General features: G+C 39.9%; 1 protein-coding gene across 1 annotated transcript in view; it reads left to right on the top strand.

Moving 5' to 3' along the window:
- The window catches only part of ARMH3 (armadillo like helical domain containing 3), a 129,160-nt gene that overhangs the window by 91,022 nt on the left and 15,899 nt on the right, over positions 1-22,239 (top strand). Inside the window, exon 23 of the mRNA XM_016219937.2 lies at positions 12,165-12,243. Within this exon, the coding sequence (XP_016075423.1) occupies positions 12,165-12,243 (79 nt within the window). The remainder of the gene's footprint in view (positions 1-12,164; positions 12,244-22,239) is intronic.

Raw genomic sequence — 22,239 nt, 5'->3', positions numbered from 1 at the left:
ACTAAAGCCACTTTGAATTGAATTATTGATAGCATTATGCATTGTTTTTTCTTCTTTTTTTAACCTTCACCCAAGGATATGTTTATATATATATATTAGAGGAAGGGGGAGAGAGAGAGAGAGGAACATCAGTTGGTTGCCTCTTGTACACACCCCAAATGGGGACTGAACCCACAACCGAGGTATGTGTCCTGATGGAGAATCGAACCCACGACCTTTCAGTGTACAAGATGACATTCCAACCAAGCCACATGGGCTAGGGCTGTTTTTACTCCTTTTTAAAGTAACAAATCAAGGCTATTGATGCTATTTTTATCTTACAGATCTACTGACTTTAAAGGATGATTTTATAAGGATGCCTTTAAAAAACCCTCTCATTGGCTAAGTGATGGATCGCTGTCATTATATAAAGTAGAGGCCCTGCTGAAGGAATCTGTGTGTTCTGATGCTGTTTCATGTGCTGTTGTTTTAGGTGTTTATATGCTTACTGCTATTGGCAGTAGGTGTTTTTTCAGGCTCTTCATGAGGTTCAAGTTTCTCTTATGTATTTCTTATTGAGGGCCTTCCCAAATGTATATTATTGTCTTATATGCCAAAAGAGGACCAAGGAAACTGTTATAATTAACAGGCAGCTGCAAAGCAGAGCCATTTATTCTCTTTACTGTGGTTTTGTGGAGATCAGAGACTACAGGCTTCAGTGTGGTTTTAAGTGAAGCAGCTGCATCACCAGCTGGAGACTGACATACTGTAGAGGGCGAGCACAGCACAGCTGATATCCATTCACTCCCATATGAGATGAAACTGAAAGGCCTGCCTTTGGCTTAGATAGCTGCTTTGTGTTTACATTTAGTTTCAGGTGAGAGGAGGTACAGTACCTGCCTCAGTCTATCTCCATGAGCATCTTTGAATCAGTACTGAGCAAAAAGGTGCAAATAGGACCCTGGCAGGCTTGTGACTTCCACAAAGGTATCCTGCTACTCAGCTGGAAAAGCTTTAAAATAAGACTTTACTCAAGCACTATCTCCTTCAGGATGCCTTTCCTAAGCCCCCAGGTTGGGCTGAATACCGCCCCTACCCCATGCTCCCATGATACTGTTTGTCTGCTCTTTGTCCAGCCCTTACCACACCATAATGAAATTATCTGTCTGTGGTGTGTCTTTTCCACTAATCTATATATTCCTTGCTATTTGGGATCAAGTTTCATTTGCCTCCTCCATTTCCTAGCATAGTGCCTTCACATAGTAATTCTGATGTTTTTCAAACAAACTGAACTATCAAGAGTCAGTGACTATACTAGCAAACCCTTCGCTTCAGAAACCATTTGGAAATTTCTTCTAGGGACAGAGTGTTTCCTCACTGCATGAGAAAACTGTCATCACTTCTTGGCCTTTTGGCTAAGATCAAGTGGAGAGAGCAGAGTAATGGAGGTGGAGGAAATATAGAAGTTCTCTCTTTCTAAAATGGTGCATATAGTATAAAGTTCTGTAATCACTTTAAAACTAAATTTCTCCTTTTGTTAGTGTTACCTTTTCAGGAAGGAAAAACACTACTATTTCTGGTATATTGGAGAGAAAGCAGCTAATAACTTCTTTGTGAGTATAAAACAATTATACCCAGCCTCCCATAGAGACAATCTGCCAGAGCCAACCTCCTCACCCTCCACACGGGCTTCATTTTCTTACTCCAGAATTTCATAGACTCTCCCCCAAAGACGTTCATCTTGTTGCACTATTATGATGAATGCTTGGAGCTGGCTCTCACCCCCTGCTTTACCAGCTATTACTAGAGGTGCTGTCAATAAATCAGGCCCCAATTATCCTCTTGTTAAGTCCTCTCCTGGGCAGCGCTGCTTGGTTCTGAATAGTGGTCTCTCCTCCTTTTCCCACCTCCCACTGCCTTTGAATGTAAGGAAATTGCAGGCCCTGTTGCAAACAAAGCGCTGTGGTAGAAAGTACCACAGCGCTTTGTTTGCTCTTGTTCTAGGCCTAGAGAGAAGCTCAAATGTATGAGTGCCTGCACGTGCATGTGCTATGAGACCTCCATCAATTTCAGTCACAAGCCCATTCCATGTCATTTCCTTAATTGGCTAATCATGCTTGTCTCCCAGCAATGTCTTTAGGATCTCCTCTTTATAATGAGTTGGAGACTTATTGGTTTCTGAACACGGGGGCCTTACCTACCTGCCTCTCTACTCTCATCTGTTCCACTGAGTGGTAGACACATGGCCTTTGATGAGTTTTTAAAATGTTATATGATTTAGTCTTTCTCTTGTGAGCATCCTGATTTAGTAGGCTGCCATTTAGTCAGTTTCAGTCTTTCATTTTGTCTCTCATAATTATTTTCAGAAAGAAATAGGGCCAAAAGTTGTGCCAGACGCCATTTATAAATCAGGATAATTGATAAATACCCATTTCACTAGCAAATAGTGCATTTTGTTCAATAAAGATACTGACTAGGTTGAGAAAAATCCGACCCTTTGGCTTTAGAGCTAACTCATTGATAAGCTGATATTGAGCTGCCATTAATATTGGAAAAGCAACATGCCTCAGTATTTTTTTTCCTATAGAGAAAGTATATTGCAATGAAATTTTAACTTTTTCCCTATTCATGGGATACTATCAACTTCACCTAAGCAGAATGGTTCAATACTTTGAGCAGCTTATTTATTCTTCATTTACCTTTTCTAAAAAAGTTATTTTCTTTTTTAAAGCAATGCTTATTGTTTTATTGCATTTATTTGTTTGTTTATTTATTTTTAATCCTCACCTGAGGATATGTTTAGAGAGAGGAAAGAAGAGAGAGAGAAACATCTATCGGTTGCCTCCCATACATACCCTCACCAGGGATCAAACCCACAATCTAGGTATGTACTCTGACCGGGAATCGAACGCACAACCTTTTGGTGTACAGGCAGTGTTACAACCAACTGAGCCACACCGGACAGTGCTTCATCTGCCTCTTATACTAACCTATCCCATTTTCCTTACCTTACTAATCGAACTGCTACTCGGCTCCTTTCTCTAGCCATCCACACCTCTTCCCCCCAATATTTACAGTCAGGCTTCTTACAGGAAACCACTGGTGCTAGGGCCTCTCTGAAGAGAACATAAGTCACTGCCAGAGCAGATGAAAGCAGCCTGCTTTTTCATATCTGACAAGAAGGGTGAAGCTCTCTGTCACAGTGGGTGAGCGAGCAGACAGGGCCGAATAACTCCACATCTCAATGGTTAGGACCTGCAGGCTCAGAGCTGACAGTGCACTGTAATAAGATTCATCTCTGTTCACTTAACTGATGTGGGCTTTATGGTAAATGTTCACTTGCTTAATTACTTTGGCAGACTCACTGATTGCCTTTCCTGAGGAGTTCCAAAAGGTACCCCTGGGATGGAGCATAAACCTCTTTCCATGTCTTTTAATTTCATTCTTTACTTGGAGTACTTAAAAACTGGTATGTGATCCATATGTCTGCCATCCCCTCTCTGCTGTGCATAAACATCAGAACCACTGCTCTCTAGTATGGTGTCCATATGGTCCACACTGGACCACTCAGAAGTATTAGCAGCCTTTTTCCTCTTTTATCCACATGAGATCCCATTCCTCCCTCGTCACCACTGAGGTATATGCACAGCTCTTCTAATTAGTTTGGGATCCATGTAACTTTTTTCTCTAACTAGCATGGAATCCACAGACAACTTCCCTTTCTCTCTAGTCCAGCATATGATCCTCTAAAATAATTTCCCTCTGTTTTTGAAATGATAAAAAAAGAAGTCTAAGTAAGCCAGTTGCTATTTTTTTTCCCCCTCCTGCTCAGTTAAATGTTTTATAATAAATTGATTAATTGGGCTCATGGGAATGAGATGTAGTTAACATATTTCGGGGTTTTGGCTCATGCCAGTTTTTAAAAATTTTTTGAGTCACATTCAGGGGATTGAAATATTCACCATTAATTAAAATTAGATTACTTCTTGGGGTTTTTGAGCTGATCTCTACTCCCTGAGAAGTCCTCCCACATATGTATTAGGATTTTCCTGTGTCCTGAGGTGGGACAGAAAATCTAATAGACATTTTCACATGGCACATTTTGTTCCTTTGCATTAATTAGGTATTTCTGAGAGTTTAGAGGGGCCTTGCTTCTAGAGATAGAAAATTCAGGGCCAAGCTGATTGCAAAAGCTCTCAAAGGTTTGCATTCTGTATTCCCAGGAACTCTGCCACCAGCTCCTCGCCTGCCACTAGAGATGGAGTAAGGGGAGCTGAAACACAGAATGGGATCTGAGCAGGGATAAGCAAATCTTCCTCCCTCCCTCCCTCCCTCCCTCCCTCCCTCCCTCCCTCCCTCCCTCCCTCCCTCCCTCCCTCCCTCCCTCCCTCCCTCCCTCCCTCCCTCCCTCCCTCCCTCCCTTCCTTCCTTCCTTCCTTCCTTCCTTCCTTCCTTCCTTCCTTCCTTCCTTCCTTCCTTCCTTCCTTCCTTCCTTCCTTCCTTCCTTCCTTCCTTCCTTCGTATTTGAGAGAGAGAGAGAAACATTGATTTGTTGTTCCACTCATTCATGCATCCATTGGTTGATTTTTTATGTGCCCTGACCAGGGATCAAATCTGCAACCTTGGTGTATTGTGACAACACTCTAACCAACTGAGCTACCCAGCCATAGCCAGGGATAGGCTAATCTTGTAGGTGTTTTATCCCTAGGAAACTTTTGGAGCCTCTGTTCATTTATTGAGAGAGCACTTTAATAAAAAGTAGAGATTTCTAAGGGGAATGAATTAAGTAACGTCTTTTACGGAAATGTCGATGGTCCATTTGACTTTCGTTGTTCCTTCAACTCCTGTGGTTCATTCTTCATTTACATTCATTGTGATTACATAAACAGTGAAAAAATGTCAGGTTGGTATCTAAAGCAGGAAGGAATTTCATTATTTTCTTATGGCAGTGCTAGAGGAGATAATTTAGCCAAAGTGTAAAGCCCATGGCATCTTACTTGGCTTAAATCTATGGTTTGGGGCCACAGTAACTAGAAATTAGCTCATTTTTCAAGCAAAGTAGCTATAACCAATTGCCCAATTTCTAGCAGGTGATGAGGTGGAAACCTACATTGGACAAAGTCATGCATCAAAGTAGAAAGCTCAAACTGCCAAAATGCATAGTCATGCATGCAGCTTCAGAAAACGAGGCACCTGCCCCTCAGGCTGTGTGCATGTACATTTCTCGTACATTAACCCTTTCCTGTTTCCCTTCAGTTAATGAATTCTGAACCTTCATTTGTCCAAAACAGTGCCTGGATGAAAATGTTGCCTAGTAGGCGAATAACTTACCTGGCATGACACATGTGTTTCTCACCTAGAAATCAAGAGGAATGCTGACTCATATCATTCCCTGGGTTAAAATAAGAGGGTTACTATGTTGCAGTCAATGAGATACATTCTCTGTTCTACTCCCTCAACCAGTAAATTTGTGTACAAAAATAAATCAAGTTCTCTTTAGTAATTGGGCCAATTTACATAGTTGGATCATTGGGTAAAGCAAGCAACTAGATATACTGGCCAGTAGTTCATTCTTCCTGATGGTTGTCAAAATGACTTCTATAGTAAGGTTCAATTTTTGTGTCTCTGGTCCTAAAGAGAATGGCCACAGAAACAGCCATATAAGGAAGGGGTTACTTGGCATGAAAGGGTTAAGACCTGGTACATAGGGAATAAGAGGAATAACCCTAATAGGTCAGTCACTGAAGTTTTGAGCAGATAGTTTCAAAGTGAAAAGGTTAGAAGGTAATTCTTATTTGAGGTTTTATTTTGTTTAATGTTAATTAGCTGAGTCTCTGAGGCTTGTAATGCACTGCTGTTAATAGGCGTCAAGGGAAATTGCTTTTTTTTGTTGTTGTTGAATTGGATGGGCTGAAGATTCATTGACTCCATGAAGAAGAAAGCTTATTACTGCATGAAATGGGAGTATGTGAGGCAATTGTGAAGATGAAAAAAAATGTTAATTTGAAATTAAGTAACTCAACCTCAGATAAACCATTTAAACACTGCCACATATCACAGTCATACCTTCATCCCTTCTCCAAAGCCAGTCTTTTATCTGTATGTTTGAAGGTTTCCCAGGTAGAAACAGTTTTGAATATGATGGTTTTCTTGTCTTTAACTCCAGACACCTGAGAATATACTCTGTAGTATAGATCACTGGACTGCTCTTTTGCATCTAGGAAAAGGGAAGCTGCTTGGGGGAGAAAAAAGTTCCCTTTAGCTCATATTAGATGGTATAAATACAGTAAAACACAGAGGAAAGCTTTGGAAAGGAAATCCAACCAGATGAAGAAACTAGTTCTCAGAGAGTTTGGTCTCTTACCCATGGTCACACAGCCTAAAAGTGGAGTAATCAGGATTTTAACTCAGATCTACTGCCTCTAAAGCCTTGCTTTTTACATATATATACCAGGGAAGCAATGGTATTTTTATTGGGTCTTGAAGGAAAAATAAGACTTAGGCTTTTCAGTGGTGAAAAAAGATAGCATTGCATGTGAAGAAGACCATGTAAGCAAAAGCATGGCATGGTTGTACATGTTTAGCAAATATTTAAAAATACAGGGCTATAGCTCTAATGAGTTTGAGGCTTGAGATCCAGATTTATTTTTTATCAGACTTCAGATATTCACTCATAATCTCTTTAATGTAAATCTGGCAGCCTTATAGAAATAATTTTAGGGTGAAACATTTAAGAATCTTCCCAGTATGCACCATATTATCAGTTATGTTTCCTCCCTTGGAATAAAAGCTATAAGAACTTTTCTCATCAACGTCTGCCTGTTTTTCTCCTTTCTTTTTAAAGTCATATTTTTTTTTTATCCCTCACCTGAGGATATGTTTATTGATTTTAGAGAAAGGAAGGGAGAGAAAGAAAGAGAAAGATCCATGTGAGAGAGAAACATCAATCAGTTGCCTCCCATATGCACCCCAACCAGGGATTGAACCCACAACCTAGATATATGCCCTGATAGGGAATTGAACTTGCAACTTTTGGTGTATGAGATGACACTCCAACCAACTGAGCCACCCGGCCAGGGCCATTTTTCTCCTTTCTGCCTGAAGGATTTACATAGGAGCTTTCAGAGACAGTTTCCTTCCTTCAAATATCTCAGTCAGGAAAAAATCGCCATGTTCTGAGCTCTAGATGAAACTATTACCTATCTGTTGTTTCATAAGAGACCCTTAGGTGCTCCCCCTGTCTGTAGGAGATAGCTGGTATGAGAAATTGCATTTTTGGAGGATTTGTTTTAGATTCACATTGGATATGAGGAAGAATCCACATTTTCTCTTAAGCTACATTGCCCACATTGTTAAGGTAGCATTACCATGCGTTACTTGTTTAAGATGGGCATTAACTGTGTCTTAGCCGTCAGCCATTCAGCACTAGGGAAAGGAAGCTGCTCTGCAGAGTCATGAGTCAGAATAAGTTAAAAATGAACTAAGAAATCCCCAGCTCAGCCTTGCAGTTCCATCTGTCCACTTCATTTTCCTTCAGTTTGTGTAAGTGACCTCTGCCTTCGGCAGTCAGAAGTTGACAGTTGCTTGGAGGGTAGCCCAGATTCTTGCCCTTAAAGGTGCTTTGGGTGTAGTCATTCCTCACTGTGGCTGGCTTTTGCAATACCCTTGACTATGCCATTGTCTTTTTCTTTTCCCTTTCCCCTTTGGGGCTGTGTAATTCAGTTGCACTAGGAGACCAAGCGCCAGAGTGTAACATACTCCCCCACTGCTCTCCCACCCCCAGCCCCAAATAAACAGTTAGGCTTACTTTCAGAAGATACTAGATTAATAGGAAATGTCAGGAAGCTTTTCACTGGCCTCCTGGTATGACTTAAAATGAGAAACCTTTACTATCTTTAGTGACAACTTTTTAAAAAATATATGTTTCTATTGATTTTAGAGAGGAACGGAGAGGAATAGGGAGATAGAAATATCAGTGAGAGAGAGAGAGAGAGACGCCTTTTTGGAGGACAGCTGTTCATGTCTGAGCCACCTTTTTTCCTAGGATGAGACTGGACAGAAACCTCCTTAGACTTTCATTCATTAATTCAGTTTTAAAAATCAAATCTCTCAGTATGCCAGGCATTTTGCTAATGGCTTGGGAATATATTGGTGAGCAAAAAACTTTGGTTCTTATTCTCATGGAGCATTTAGATTCTTTTTGAGAAAAGCTGGAAGTTTGGTTAGAAATTATATTCCCTTTTTCACCAAGTTCTACCTCCAGACTTGTTTCCCATTCCTTGGGCCTTATTTCTTTAAACCTTCTTTGTAGTCCTGGATGGATGGCTCTGAGTAGTGTGGGCAGCTTCAGCCATTTCTTTAAAAAAAAATGGTCAGGCCCTGGCTGGTGTGACTCAGTGATAGAGCATTGTTCCATGCACCGAAGGCTTGCAGGTTCGGTTCCTGGTCGAGGGCACGTATTTGGGTTGCGGGTTCATTCCCCTGCCCCCAGTCGGGGTGTGTACAGGAGGCAACCAATTGATGTGTCTCTCACATCAATCTCTCTCTCTCTCTTTCTCTCTCTCTTCCCCTCCCCCACCATTCCTCCCTTCAATTCTATCTAAAAATCAATGGAAAAAATATCCTTGGATGAAGATTAACAAAAATATATATATATTTTTAATGATCAAGAGTGTTAAAAATAAGAGAACCTTCCTTCTCCTCCACCAGTCTACCCCCAACGTTTTATTTCAAGGAGTTATTTTTTCAACAGCCAAAAGTTGACATCATTTGCCAGATGCAGACCTTTTAATCTAAAGATATCATGCATATTATCAGGAATTGAACTTTCCTTATCTCCAGACAGGGTTGGTCCTCCCTACACATGTGGTTTACAGTGCCAGTCTCACCCAAATCTCTGCTACCTCTTGTGGTACTGCACCGCAGAGGCTACTCCAGAAGCTCCTTAAACTCTAGCTGCTGTGATTTACAAAATAGTCAGTGGCCCACTGAGCTGCTTGTCCTCCTGCCACCAGCATTGCTAATATATGCAAGCTCTAGGAAAGTCATCTTGGTAAGTGAAACACCCTGGATCTGTGAATTGTAGCTGAATTGGTTGCTGGGGAAAACAGGTTTCTCAAGAACTGCTGGAGGCAAGAAGGCCTTAATTTTCTTTTTAAAAAAATAATTTTATTCATGTATGTTATAATTCACCCATTTAACATGTACAACTCATTGTATAACCATCACCACAATCTAATTTTAGAATATTTTGTTCCCCCAAAAGTTACTCTATACCCATTAGCAGTCAATCCTCATTCCTCCTCTAACCCTCCTCCCCTCATCCCCAAGCAACCACTAATATACTTTCTCTATATGTAATAATTGACCTATTCTGGACCTTTTCTATAAGTGGAATCATATAATATGTGGCCTTTTGTGTCTGGCTTCTTTCACTTAATATTGTCAAGGTTCATTCATGTTGTAGTGTTTATCAGTACTTCATTTCTTTTTATGCCTGAATAATATTCTATTATAGCTATACTACATTTTGTTTATCCTTTCTCATTTTATCCATTCTTCAGTTATCCATTCATGGACATTTGGATTGTCTCTACTTTTTGACTATTATGAATAATGCTCTATGAACATTCATGTACAAGTTTTTGTGTAGACATAATGTTTTTTAAAAGATTGATTTGAGAGAGAGAGAGAAAAATCATCAACTCTTGTTCCACTTATTTATGCATTCATTGGTTGATTCTTGTATGTGCCCTGACCAGGGATCGAACCCACAACCTTGATGTATCAGGACAATGCTCACCAACTGCCCTACCTAGCCAGGACTCTCTGTAGACATAATGTTTTCATTCTTTTGGGTATAAACCTAAGAGTAGAATTTCTGAGTTATATGGTAATTCTATTAACATTTGGGGAACTGCCAGATCATTTTCCAAAGTAGCTGTACCATTTTGCAATCTCACCAGCAATGTATGAGAGTTCTAATTTCTCCATGACCTTGCCATCACTTGTTACTGTAATTCTGGTTATTGGCATCATAGGGTTGTAAAGTGGTATCTCATTGGAGTTTTTTATCAGATATATGATGTTCAAATATTGTCTACCATTCTGTGGGTTTTCTTTGCACTTTCTTGATGGTACCATTTGCAGCACAAAATTTTTTTAACTTGACCTACTTTTTCTTTGTCACTTGTGTTTTTGGTGTCCTATCGAAGAAATCATTGCCTAACCCAGGCTTGTGAAGATTTATTCTTATGTGTCCTTCTAAGAATTTTATAGTTTTTAGATCTGTGATCCATTTTGAGTTAATTTTGTATATGGTGTGAGGTAGGGATCCAACTTTTTTTTTTTTTTTGGCATGTAGATATCCAGTTGTCCCAGCACCATTTCTTGAAAAAAACTGTTCTTTTCCTATTTAATTGTCTTGCTCCCTTTGTCAAAGGGATGCTTTAATATTTTCATAATGGCTATGTTTAATGATTTATTGCCCACTCAGATTTCCTCTTCTTTCTACCCCTCACCCCATGCAATGTTCAGAAGAGATGCTAGTAAATCCTTTTGGAGATTATATCAGTGGGAAGGAAAGCCAAAAAAAGAGAGACTCTTCCCTCATCCATAAATTTGGTACCTCATCTTTCTCCCACTGAGAGCTAGTTGGCTCTAAGCCCCAGTCTAGGGCCTTCGCCAGGTGAGGGCAGTGTGGAATCACTACCCAGATGAGCCCTAGTAGCCTCCAAACCTCCTGGGTAAGTAGAAGCTAAGGATTTCAGTCACCGCAAAGGCATGTGTCACTCAGTGTGGGCTGACTTAGCCTGGTTTCAGTGTTTTGTCATCTCTTTGCTATCTCAGAACATATTTCTATTTCAACAGTATGAAGCTCTCAAGCCCATCCTCAAATTCCTTGCTAAAGAACCTGGAGAGAGAATAGCCAGTGCAGGCTATTTTTCTTACCTCCTTAGGCATAAGTGCCCTACACCTGGCATTTCCAGTAGATCAGATTAGTACTCAGATTTTTCAGGTAACAGTCCCAAAGAAACGGCAAGAAAAGTAAAGCAGAGACATATACCCTATGCTCTTTGTGGGTACTGAGTTAGCGATTACTAACTGGATTTAGACTATTCCGCATCTCTAAACAGTCCCTCAGCATGCCTGGTGGAAGACCTTAATCACCTGATGAGATCTGAAGCTCTGGGATGAGAATGTCACAGGGCACATAAGAGGATGATTTTATCTTCATTCTAAATATAAATTCCCAGATTGGCAAATCTGTCATACCATCCACCAAACAATATCAACATATATGCTCTGCAGCATAAAGCATAGGGCTCTGACTCTTTTCTGTTGTATTTAATTTACTCATTCTTTGGATATTTATTGAGTACCAGCTGTGTGCCAGGCATTGTGCTAGATGTTTGACAGTATTATATAAATGTTGCAAGAATCCTCTAAGATTTAGTCACTCGAATTTCAACAAACGTTTATTGTACGCCTACAATGTGCTATTCCTAGGTACTGTGCCAAATGCTAAGACAGGTATTATTATTCCTACTTTTTTCCCTCTGGAACCCATCGGAACCCATTGGAGCAGAGCAAACTACTTTTCATTCTGTTGAAACACCAGGGCTCCCTAGTGGAAAGCCCACTGGGCCCTGTTTCTTTTTTTCTTTTTAAAAAATATATCTTTATTGATTTCAGAGAGAGAAGAAGGGAGAGGGAGAGAGAGAGTTGAAACATCAATGATGAGAGAGTCGTCATTGATCGGCTGCCTCCTGCACGCCCCAACTCGGGATAGAGCCCACAACCTGCGCATGTGCCCTGACCGGGAATCGAACTGTGATCTCCTAGACCCTAGGTTGATGCTCAACTGCTGAGCCACGCCCAGCTAGGCTGGGCCCTGTTTCTTGTCTGGAGGATGCTTGGTGTGTTTTTTTGTATGGTTGTTAGGTTTTCTCTAGGTCATTTGCAAAGCAGAGATGCTTAATTCTATTGTCTCGAATAAATTATTAAACCCTTCCCACTTCATAGTTATCAGTTCATCCCCATGTGATCTCATGTTCAGTAAGAGGACAATTACCCTCTGACAATCACTCCCATGCTCTCTAAACCAGAGAGTACACAATACTTGTTTTTAGCTCATTTTTTTCCAATCTGGTGTTATATTAATTAATGTTAATTCTTTGTTTCAGAGCCATCATCAACCACTTTAACCCCAAAATTGAGTCCTATGCTGCTGTGAATCACATATCCCAACTGTCAGAGGAGCAGGTAAGCCACTACTCTCCCCAGAGTGACCCTACTTGGCTAGGATCAAGTAGTTGCCGTCTCTCTAATGGCAGAGGGATTCTGTGACTAAGCTTCTAGTGGGAATGGCAAGAGCCAGGCTGCTAAGAGGAATTAGTAAGGGATTTGTTGATAGTACTTTAAATAGTAATGGCTTTGGCTTTTGTGTCACATGAGAGGCTTGTTTAATTATATAGAAGATATGTAGGTGAAATTTTGGAGAATTCTTATTTTAGAGTGGCTGATAAGGCATTTCTTTTTCTTTAATTTTAGGCAGAGAGTCATTTTGATTTTTGAAAATAAGAAATGAAAACTTAGAAGTGGATGAAACTGCCAATTAGAAAAACCCTAAGTTCAGCCTAATTTGATGCTGCTGGGCTCATTAAAACATGAGCCCTCATTGGGGCAGATTTTCTTTAGTAATTTAGTTATGTTTGCCTTGAGCAATTATTTCTGAGCAGGTTTTTCTATGGTATGGACTGAGTTGGAGATGCAGATAGCATCATATGTTTGTTTTCCTCGAGTCTGGCCTGATTACCCCATCTCCCAAAGTGCCTGCACTTGGCTCTGCATTATATAAAAGTAGAGATGGGACTTTAGCACATGGCATGGGCTTGCACTTGATGTTTAAGGATGAGACTCTTGAGTCCTATTTTTAAAAGCGCAAAATGAGATATCCTAGCCACACAATCTCCCTTCCTTCCTACTTAATTCTTAAGTTGGAGGGCCAGGGTATTCCTGAGGTGAGAATCCAGGTATGTAGGCCCCAAGCCAATTTTTAAAAGCCCACATATGCTCTGCTCTGCCTTTTTTGCCAGTGCATCAATGTAACCCTTCTTTGAGCCTCTTGCTAGCAGGGCCAGCCAGCTATGGTGTGACCACGTGTTCCAGTGTTCCTAAAAGCTATTCAGCTCTCCCAGTAAGGCACCCAGAAGGCCTTTTTCCTCACAGGCAAGCTTCTCAGTATTCCCACCTGTGGACTTTCCTCAGTCAGGTGGATAGGGCTGTATTAGTGTATCAGTTGTTCCCTTTGACATATTTATTCTCTTTTATGAGGCCACCTGTGAGAATCCATCCTCTTATTTAAATTGCCTTTATAAATGGCTTCATTTTCTTTTTTTTTATTTTGCCTATGGAGCAGTCCCAAATCCTGTTCATTGATACCACTGCTCTCTGTGAGATGCTTTGAGATGCTACCTTTTTCCTGATGGACCAATTCAGATTGGTTTTACTATACCACTTTTAGACAAAAGAATTCAACATCTTGAGTTTGTGTTCAGTGAGCGAAAGAGTGACTTTCCTACCACAGTGAGCTCTGGTTAGTCTAAAAGCTTTAAAAAAAAAAAAGGAAGACACGTTTTCCCTGTCAACCACGTGCAGTATTCATCCCCCAGCAGCTTGGGAAGGTCAGGCTGAAATCTTCCTCCAGCAGTAGCAGCCACAGACCAATAATAAAAATCCATTCTGGTGCATGAGGCAATCTGGAGAAGGATGATTAGCAAGCACATGTCCTCACCCTCCTCCAACTTCTTTCAAAGTTAAATGAAGTGATGAAAGTGCCTCTCAAAAAGAGTCCACAAACCAGAGATGAGGCAATTTCTATAGAGAGGGAGAGGAGGTAGTTCTGTTTGAGGATGGGGAAGGGATAACAGCTCTCAAAGGTTTATTTAGCCAGTAAATAATTACAGGCCTGCTGTACGCAAGGTATGGTGCTGGGTAGTGGGGATCAGTGGTGAGTAGTCCTTGTTCTCATGGAGTTTTTGTACACTCATTACCTCTCTTATCAATCCTTTTCACTTGGGGAGTGGAGGAAGGGTGATATTATTCTGGGACCCTTTGCAAAACTGCTCTCAAAATAGTTGTTGCATCTCTTCCCTAACTGACTTTGAAGGGCACTACATGACAGCTGAGGGTACACTTGATTTTATTCTCAGCACTATCAGATTAGAAGTATTTGACTGCCTTGCTAATCTCCAACATGTGTTGGAGCACTTCTCTCCCTTCACTTATGAACATTAATGTTAATATCACTTAATGTTAAGTGTATTCACAGCTTCCCAAAGAGCAGGCTTTAAGATGCAATAGAGCCCTGCAGTTGTTAGCAGCAAACTAAGTAGAAAGAAAAAATCAGGAACTTAATCCGCAAGTAGACTCTAAAAGACTCCTAAAAATAAAATGTCAGGACCATAAACAGGCATTAACTGGAATCTGTAGCACCTAGTAAGATAGCAGACAAAAGAGGGCTCTTTGTTAGATCTGCCTACCCAGCCTGCCATTTTTTCTGGCAAGAGATTTGTGAGTTTTTGAGTTCTAACAACCCCCAGACACATTCCAGCCTCCGTTTGAGGCATTTCAAGGTGATGCTTGTAAATCCATTATTGCTTATTAAACAAAGTCCATTCTCTCACGTGGGATTTTTTTCCAGTTGTCCAGAAGATAGATGACATTTTTCTGTTATTTCTCATTGGCTTCATGAGGTATTAATCAGTTAATACCTCCAGTGTGACTGAATGGTTGTGTACTTTCTAATGTAATAAACTGCATGCATTTTTATATTGTATACACAGGTGTCATATTTTTCTGAGGCTGATTGTGAAATGTGTTCATTTTGACTCCCTTTTTTGTGTGCATGATAAAATATATGTAAATTTACCATTTTAACCATTTTTAGTGTACAGTTCAATGGCATTAAGCACATTCACACTTTGCGCAACCATCACCACTATCCATCTCCCAAACTTTTTCATCTTCTCAAGCTGAAATCCTATAGCCATTAAACAATAACTCCCCCTCCCCTCCCCCCAACCCCCAACCCCAGTGCCTGGTAACCACTGTTCTACTTTCTGTCTCTGTGTATTTGACTATTCTAGGTGGCTCATATAAGTAGAATCATACAATATTTGTCCTTTAGTATCTGGTTTATTTCACTTAGTGTAATGTCTTCAAGGTTCACCCATGTTGAAGCATGTACCAGAATTTCATTCCTCTTCAAGACTGAATAATATTGCATATATATATATACACACACACACACATATATGCATATATACATATATATGTGTGTATATATATATAGAGAGAGAGCACATTTTGTTTATTCATTTATCTATCTAGACATTTAGGTTGTTTCCACCTTTTGGCCATGTAAAGAATGTTGCTATAAACATCGATGTGCAAATAGCTACTTGAATCCCTGCTTGCAATTCCTTTGTATATATATCCAGAAGTGAAATTGATGGATCAAATGGTAATTATATGTTTCAGTTTTTGAGACACCACCATACTCTTTTCCATAGTGGTTGTACCATTTTACATCCCAGTTTCTCTACATTCTTGTCAACATTTGTTTTCTGTTGTGATATATATAAATCTCCACCCTAATGGGTGTGAAGTGGTATCTCATTGTGGTTTTGATTTGCATTTCCCTAATCATTATTAAAGTTGAGTGTCTTTTCATGTGCTTATTGGCCGTTTGTCTGTCTTCTTTGGAGAATGTCTATTTGCCCATTTTTTAATTGGGTTGTTTGGGTTTTTGTTATTGAGTTCTAGGAGTTCTTTCTATATTCTGGATATTAATTTCTCTTCAGATATGTGATTTGCAAGTATTTTCTCCCACTTTTGGGTTGTGTTTTTACTATGTTGACAGTGTCCCTTGATGCACAAAACTTTTTAATTTTTTTGAAGTCCTACTTGTCTGTTCTTTGGTTGCCTGTTCTTTTGGTGTCATATCTAAGAAATTGCCAAATGCAATGTCATGAAGCCATTCTCCTATGTTTTTGTCTAAGAGTTTTATAGTTTTAGCTCTTACATTTAAGTCTTTGATCCATTTTGAGTTAATATTTGTATGTGGTGTTTGGCAAGGGTATTTGACCATTTTGTATTTCACATATCTTTATGAATAAAGATTATGAAGAAGATACAGCTTGTTTTTCCAAGAACTGTGAAACTACTCCCAGTTTGTTCCCTACTGGCTTTGCTTGTCTCTAGGACATCTTGTAAAAATTGCCCTTCCGGCTCCTTGCCCACCCTCAGCTGAGATTTAGCTCCTTTCTTTGCCCAGTATGGCTTGTTGGTAAGGACCTGTCCTTAGCTGGAGAATCGTTTGATATGTTCCTCCCACCAGTTGCCTGCACCCTGATTTTCATTCTCTTAGGAGGATAGCTGAGTCACACAGCCTGTGTTTCAAAAATAAATCCCAGTGACCCTTTTGTCTGTACTAATTAAATGTAGATGGGAAGTATTTAAGAGAAACTCTTGAACCCAGGCTAAGTCTTGGGTTTGAATGCTTTGGGGACATCTTGTCTTAATGATGTAATGCTCTCTTCATAGAACTATGTTGAAATAAAAGAGCTCTTCAAGGAGCTCTCTCTATCCTGGCCTACCCTAAACTCTTCTATACTTCTCCCTCTCCTTTATTCTTGCTTTTCAGATTAGGAAAAATACTTTAATATTATTGGCTAGATCATGTTAGAAATGGGTCCACACTCGAGGTCTGTCATGAAATCTGCACAGATTCTTAACCTAAGGTCCAAAAATAGGCTTTAGAGAATTATTGTACACTTTGAAATTGTGTTTAAAATTATGTATATGGCCTTTTTTGCTTGAAGAGGGTCCATCTTTCTTAAAATTTTCAACCAGTCTTTGACACTTCAAGCTTCCTTGAATAATATCTAACACTTTCCTTGCCCTCAAAGCCCTTAGACCTTTGAAAATGCCCCTTGAGGAACTTGAGCTCCTTTTAGGCTATTCACTATTTGTTGGTTTATAAATGCTATGACATACTGACTTATATCAGCTGTAATTTCCTTATAGGCAAGAGGAGGCTTCATAGCAGAACTTTACAGAAGATTCTCTAGAACCCTGAATATCTAGAGTACATAGTGGCAATTTAGGATTCAAGTCAAAGCCATCTCTGAGCACCTGATTCCTTAAGTTTTCAGTCACATTCATGACGAATTTTGTTCCTTTGAAATATCCCATTGGAAAGCAAGTAAATGATTGACCCACTTTTGCTTTCTTCAGCCTTCATTTGGGATCAGTATGTTAGCTTTTAGTGGCTGCTGTGTACTTCAGATTATGCTAGGCATTTTGGGGATATAGATGTATGATAAAGGGCCTTTATTCTCAAAGGATGTAATAAATGCAAGAGATGGCTTAAAGCAACTTATTGTCAATAGCCGACCGGTCCTAGCAGTGGGATCTGTGAGTTCTCGTTAGAGAAAGATCTCTGCAGGTTGTGGTGGTCAGGAAAGGCCATGTGGAGGAGAGAAGACTTGAGTTGGGACTTGAAAGAGGAGGAATAGGTATTGGACAAATGGAGAGGCATAGATTATAAAATGTACTCAATTCAAAGTCAGGACCTGAAAAGGATAGAAAGAATGGAGAAGAGTCTCAGAGTTTCTGAAAGTCTTGTCCTCGGGTCACAGGGTACCCAGAGACTGGATGACTTAGAATTGTGTAATTCAGTCATTTAAATTATCACAGTTTCCATAATCCCTAATGCACTGACTCTCATCCCTGTCCTAATTGCACTGCCTTTGATTCAATTCACAAGCATTCATCAAGGGCCTAATATGAACCAACCTCAATGCTAGGCATGTGATAAGACCTAATGGGCAAACCTGTCTTTTTTTTTTTTTTAATTTTTGTAAAAAACACATAACAAAATTTCCATCTTAACCATTTTTAAGTGTACAGTACAGTCGTGTTAATATATCCACATTATTGTGCAGTTTATGTGTAGAACTTTTTCATCTCACAAAACTGAAACTCTATTCATTGAACAACTCCTCCTCCCGCCCCCATCTCGCCTTTGGCAACCACTGTTCTACTTTCTGTTTCTAAGAGTGGTCAAATGTATCTTGAAGCTGGTGTTTCTTTCAACCAAGTGGCCTACTAAAAATTTCTCTACATACACACTTAGGAATTTTCTGGGATGCTCAGAAGGTGGTCTGTTGGTACTCCCATATGTCAAGGACCACAGGACACTATACCCAGATTCCTATGTTTTTTACATTAGGAATTTTTTGGAGTTTCATCCCCCATTATTTCTTTAAGTGTCCACTCTCACTAGAACTTGGGATTTTGGATTCAGAGGAGGCCTATATAATGTTGTATATTACAAGAGTTATCTTCAAAAGTATTATGACAAAGCAGAGTATCATTCATTTTGGGGAGTAGGTTAAAAGTAAATTAGGGAAACAAAAGTGCTTCACAGCCAAATGAGTGAAGGTTGCATTGGAAGCTAAGTATTGTTTCCATCTGTTAATAGACTTTTTAACCTTTTTGATTTTCTCCTGATCCTAAGATAATAGTCACTACAAATAACTGCTGTACTTACAAATCCTAATGAAACCTAGCTTTATCTTCTCAGAGAGGAGTGAGATGTGAATAAGAGGAGAGACCTAGTTTGTGGGGCAAACATTGTTAGGAGCCCTGGGTGGCACCCATTACTTGGGACCATCTAGGAGAAAGATCTTAGAAAAATATCCTAAGAACTTCAAGGCTTATGAGGAAAATGGAGCCTGATACTTCAGCTTAGAGTTGTTGGCCCTTGGCTTGCTAGTAAATATTTAACAACTAGTAGAGGGAGTGAATGGTGGGAAGGGGGCTGATTTGTAATGTTTTGTGAGAATGCTCCTACCATGGCTACCAATTTGAAGCCAAGTGGCCCTCACAATGCTTGAAAATTAAACACTCAGCTCTCACAGACTGAGCTTATGCCTGAGCCAGCTCCAGTACAACACTGGTGGTTGAGGAGGACTGAGAGAAGGGGGCTATAAAGCTTTGAGTTAGGGCTTTCTGAGCAGGAGGTGAGTATGGTTCACTTTCCCCAGGGGAGCCACCTATATAAAGTTCTCACCCAGGCAATTGAGGCCTCTGAGCAGCCCACTCTGACAGCCCCTATGATGTTTTCCCATCCTAGAACAGGGCCTTAACCGCCATGCAAGACAGCTTTGGCAAAGACATATGCTGGAGAGCTGAGATTTCAGGCTCCCATGGTAGCCATAACTCAGTTTCCTGTACTTGGCACCATGTTTTTCCACAACAGTGTATAGTTCTGCACTGCCTCTCTGTAACCCTGAGTGATGGCTTCTGTGGGAACTCTTACTGAACGCAAGCATGTGACACAAGCGTTGGCTGTCTGACCCTGTCTTCCTTGTTGACTTTGTTTATATTCCAACATTTCACTTGACCTGTTTGGCAGAAAAAAAGTTTGATGTGAGTTGTTCGTTCACTGAATTCACTAATGCAGGAAAGACGCAGAGTCAGACAGAAGGATTTTCATTTTCCTACAAGCCGCTTAACCTTCAGAATTCAACTTTATGTTATATAGGGCATTTTGAGAAGGTACACATAAGAGCTGATTATGTGCTGCTTAGGATAGCCACTCTCTTACTTGGACCAGAACATAAGCTGCACTACCAGAAGTATCTTAAAAAGACACAAATAGATAAAAGGAAAGGAACACCTAGTAGTTATTGAGCTAGGCACTTTTACTTAGCTTATTGACTTAATTCTTACATCAGCTATTTGAGGTGGGCGCCATTATCCTCATTTTATAGATACGGATACTAAAGAGACTAAGTATTTATCTGAGGTCACACAGCTATTAGTGGTAAAACCATAATGTGAACCTAGGTTTGTCTGAAACCAAAATCTGAGCTTTTCCCATTTCATCAGGCTGAGGCATGGTGGTTGTTTTTTAATTGAATTTGTTGGGGTTACATTGGTTAATAAAATTATATAGGTTTAAGGTGTACGGTTCTATAACACATCATCTGTACACTGTATTGTGTGTTCATCACCCCAAGTCATGTCTCTTTCCATCACCATTTGTCCCCCCTTTACCCTCTCATGCCCCCCCATTTCTCTCTGGTAAGGACCATACTGTTATCTATGAGGTTTTTGTTTGTTTGTTTTTCTTAATCTCTTCATCTTTTCACCCAGCCCCCCATACCCTCCCCTCTGACAGCTATGAGTCTGCTTCTATTTTGTTTGTTAGTTTATTTTGTTCATTAGATTCTACATATGAGTGAGATCATATGGTACTTGTCTTTCTCTAACTTATTTCACTCAGCATAATGCTCTCCAGGGCCATCCATGCTGTCCCAAAAGAAAATTTCCTCCTTCTTTTTTTTTTTTTGGTAATTTTGAAATAATCCTCACCTGAGGATATGTTTATTGATTTTTAGAGAGAGGGGAAGGAATAGAGAGAAAAACATCAATCAGTTGCCTCCTGTACACTCCCTGAACCCACAACCTAGGTATGTATCCTGACTGGGAATGGAACCCACAACCTTTTTGGTGTACGGGACAATGCTCCAACCGAGCCAGGGCAAGGCAGTTCCATTTTTTATTTTTTGAGGTAACTCCATACCACTTTCCACAGTGACTGCGCCAGTCTGCATTCCCACCAACGGTGCACGAGGGTTCCATTTTCTCCTCACCAACACTTGTTATTTGTGGATTTATTGATGGTGCCATTCTGACAGGTGGGAAATGATACCTCATTGTGGTTTTAATTTGCATCTCTCTGATGATTAGTTACACTGAGCATCTTTTCATATGTCTATTGGCCATTTGTATGTCCTCTTTGGAGAAGTGTCTATTCAGGTCTTTTGCCCATTTTTAAATTGAATTGTTTGGGTTTTTTTGGTGTTGAGTTAGTTGTATAAGTTCTTTATAAATTTAGGATATTAACCCCTTATCAAATGTATCAGCAAGTTATGTTCTCCCATTCAATGTGTTGTCTTTTCTTTTTGCTGATGATTTTCTCTGTTGTGGCAAAACCTTTTTAGTTTGATGTAGTCCCATTTGTTTATTTTTTCTTTTGTTTCCCTAGGATGAGGCATGTTTGACAGCCTGATCTTGTCACTTATCCTGAAGAAAGAAGCTAGCCAGGGATAGGAAGGTGGAAGGAGAAGCAGGGAGAGTGAAGATAATGGGCTCATTCCTGGGGGTGGGGAAAGGTCCTGGTTTGGGAAGACCCATTCAGTTGAGGAAAGAAAGTGCTGAACACGGGGCCCTGGAGAGTTTGCTGCCAGTTAGGCAGAAATGCCTAAGTAGAGGCTCCTGGCACAGTATAACTTTATCAGTGAAGGAAGAGTCTCTTTATTCCATCTAAGCATGTCAGGAAGGTCACTGTGAGAAATAAAACTTTCCCATACACTGAAGGAACATGGTGATTTTTTAAAGTTTTTATTTATTATTTTAATAAATAATATATTTATGTGAGTCAGAATAGAAAATGTTGCACACTGAATTTTAATTGTTTTTAAAGTAGTAGTTCTATTTTGTTTTTTTAAAAAGACAAAATGAAGACTGTCAAAATTAATGTCCCAGAGCCAAGCTAGATGAATGCTGAGGTCACTGGTGAACAGCTCAGCTTATTCTTCTCTGCCACTGTCAGCATTTTCTGCAACTAAGTACAAATTTTGAAATGCCCATCACATAAACTTCTGGTCTTCCTCAGTCAGGCTTCATTGCCAGTGAAGCATCATTGGCAGTGGATCAGAGGAATAGTGTTGGAGCTTGTAGGAATTCCAGGAGTTGTCAGGTTTTCAAGAGGTCACAGGGGACAGCAGCCCTTGCCTTCTTGGTTTAACCTAAAAAGGATCCTGTATCCTAGTTATTAGATGAGAGTGTACAGATAGGACTTCCTTCTTAGTTTGATTCTTAGCCACCTTCTTCCTTCCAAATAGCTCTTTAGGAACTTTTGTTTTATTTCTACCAAACCTCTTTCCCAGGAGGTAGCTTAAAACTGTATAAGGTGTCCTCAGAAAAACAGTTTGCCACTGTGGTAACAGCAGAGGACAGAAGTGTTGCTATGCAAACTTTTATCTCTATCTTAAGTGTTAATAGAAAATGTTTTTGCGAAGTGACCCTATACATAGTGATCCTATCCAAAGAAAAACACAATTTTAAAAATGACCCAGACAGCTAGAAGAGAAACTAGAGTGCCCACAAATGGGATTTCTG

This window comes from Miniopterus natalensis, chromosome 14 (assembly GCF_054644295.1).
Source record: "Miniopterus natalensis isolate mMinNat1 chromosome 14, mMinNat1.hap1, whole genome shotgun sequence".
Lineage (NCBI taxonomy): Eukaryota > Metazoa > Chordata > Mammalia > Chiroptera > Miniopteridae > Miniopterus > Miniopterus natalensis.
Note: the sequence above shows the minus strand (reverse complement) of the source record. Positions and strands in the feature narration are given on the sequence as shown.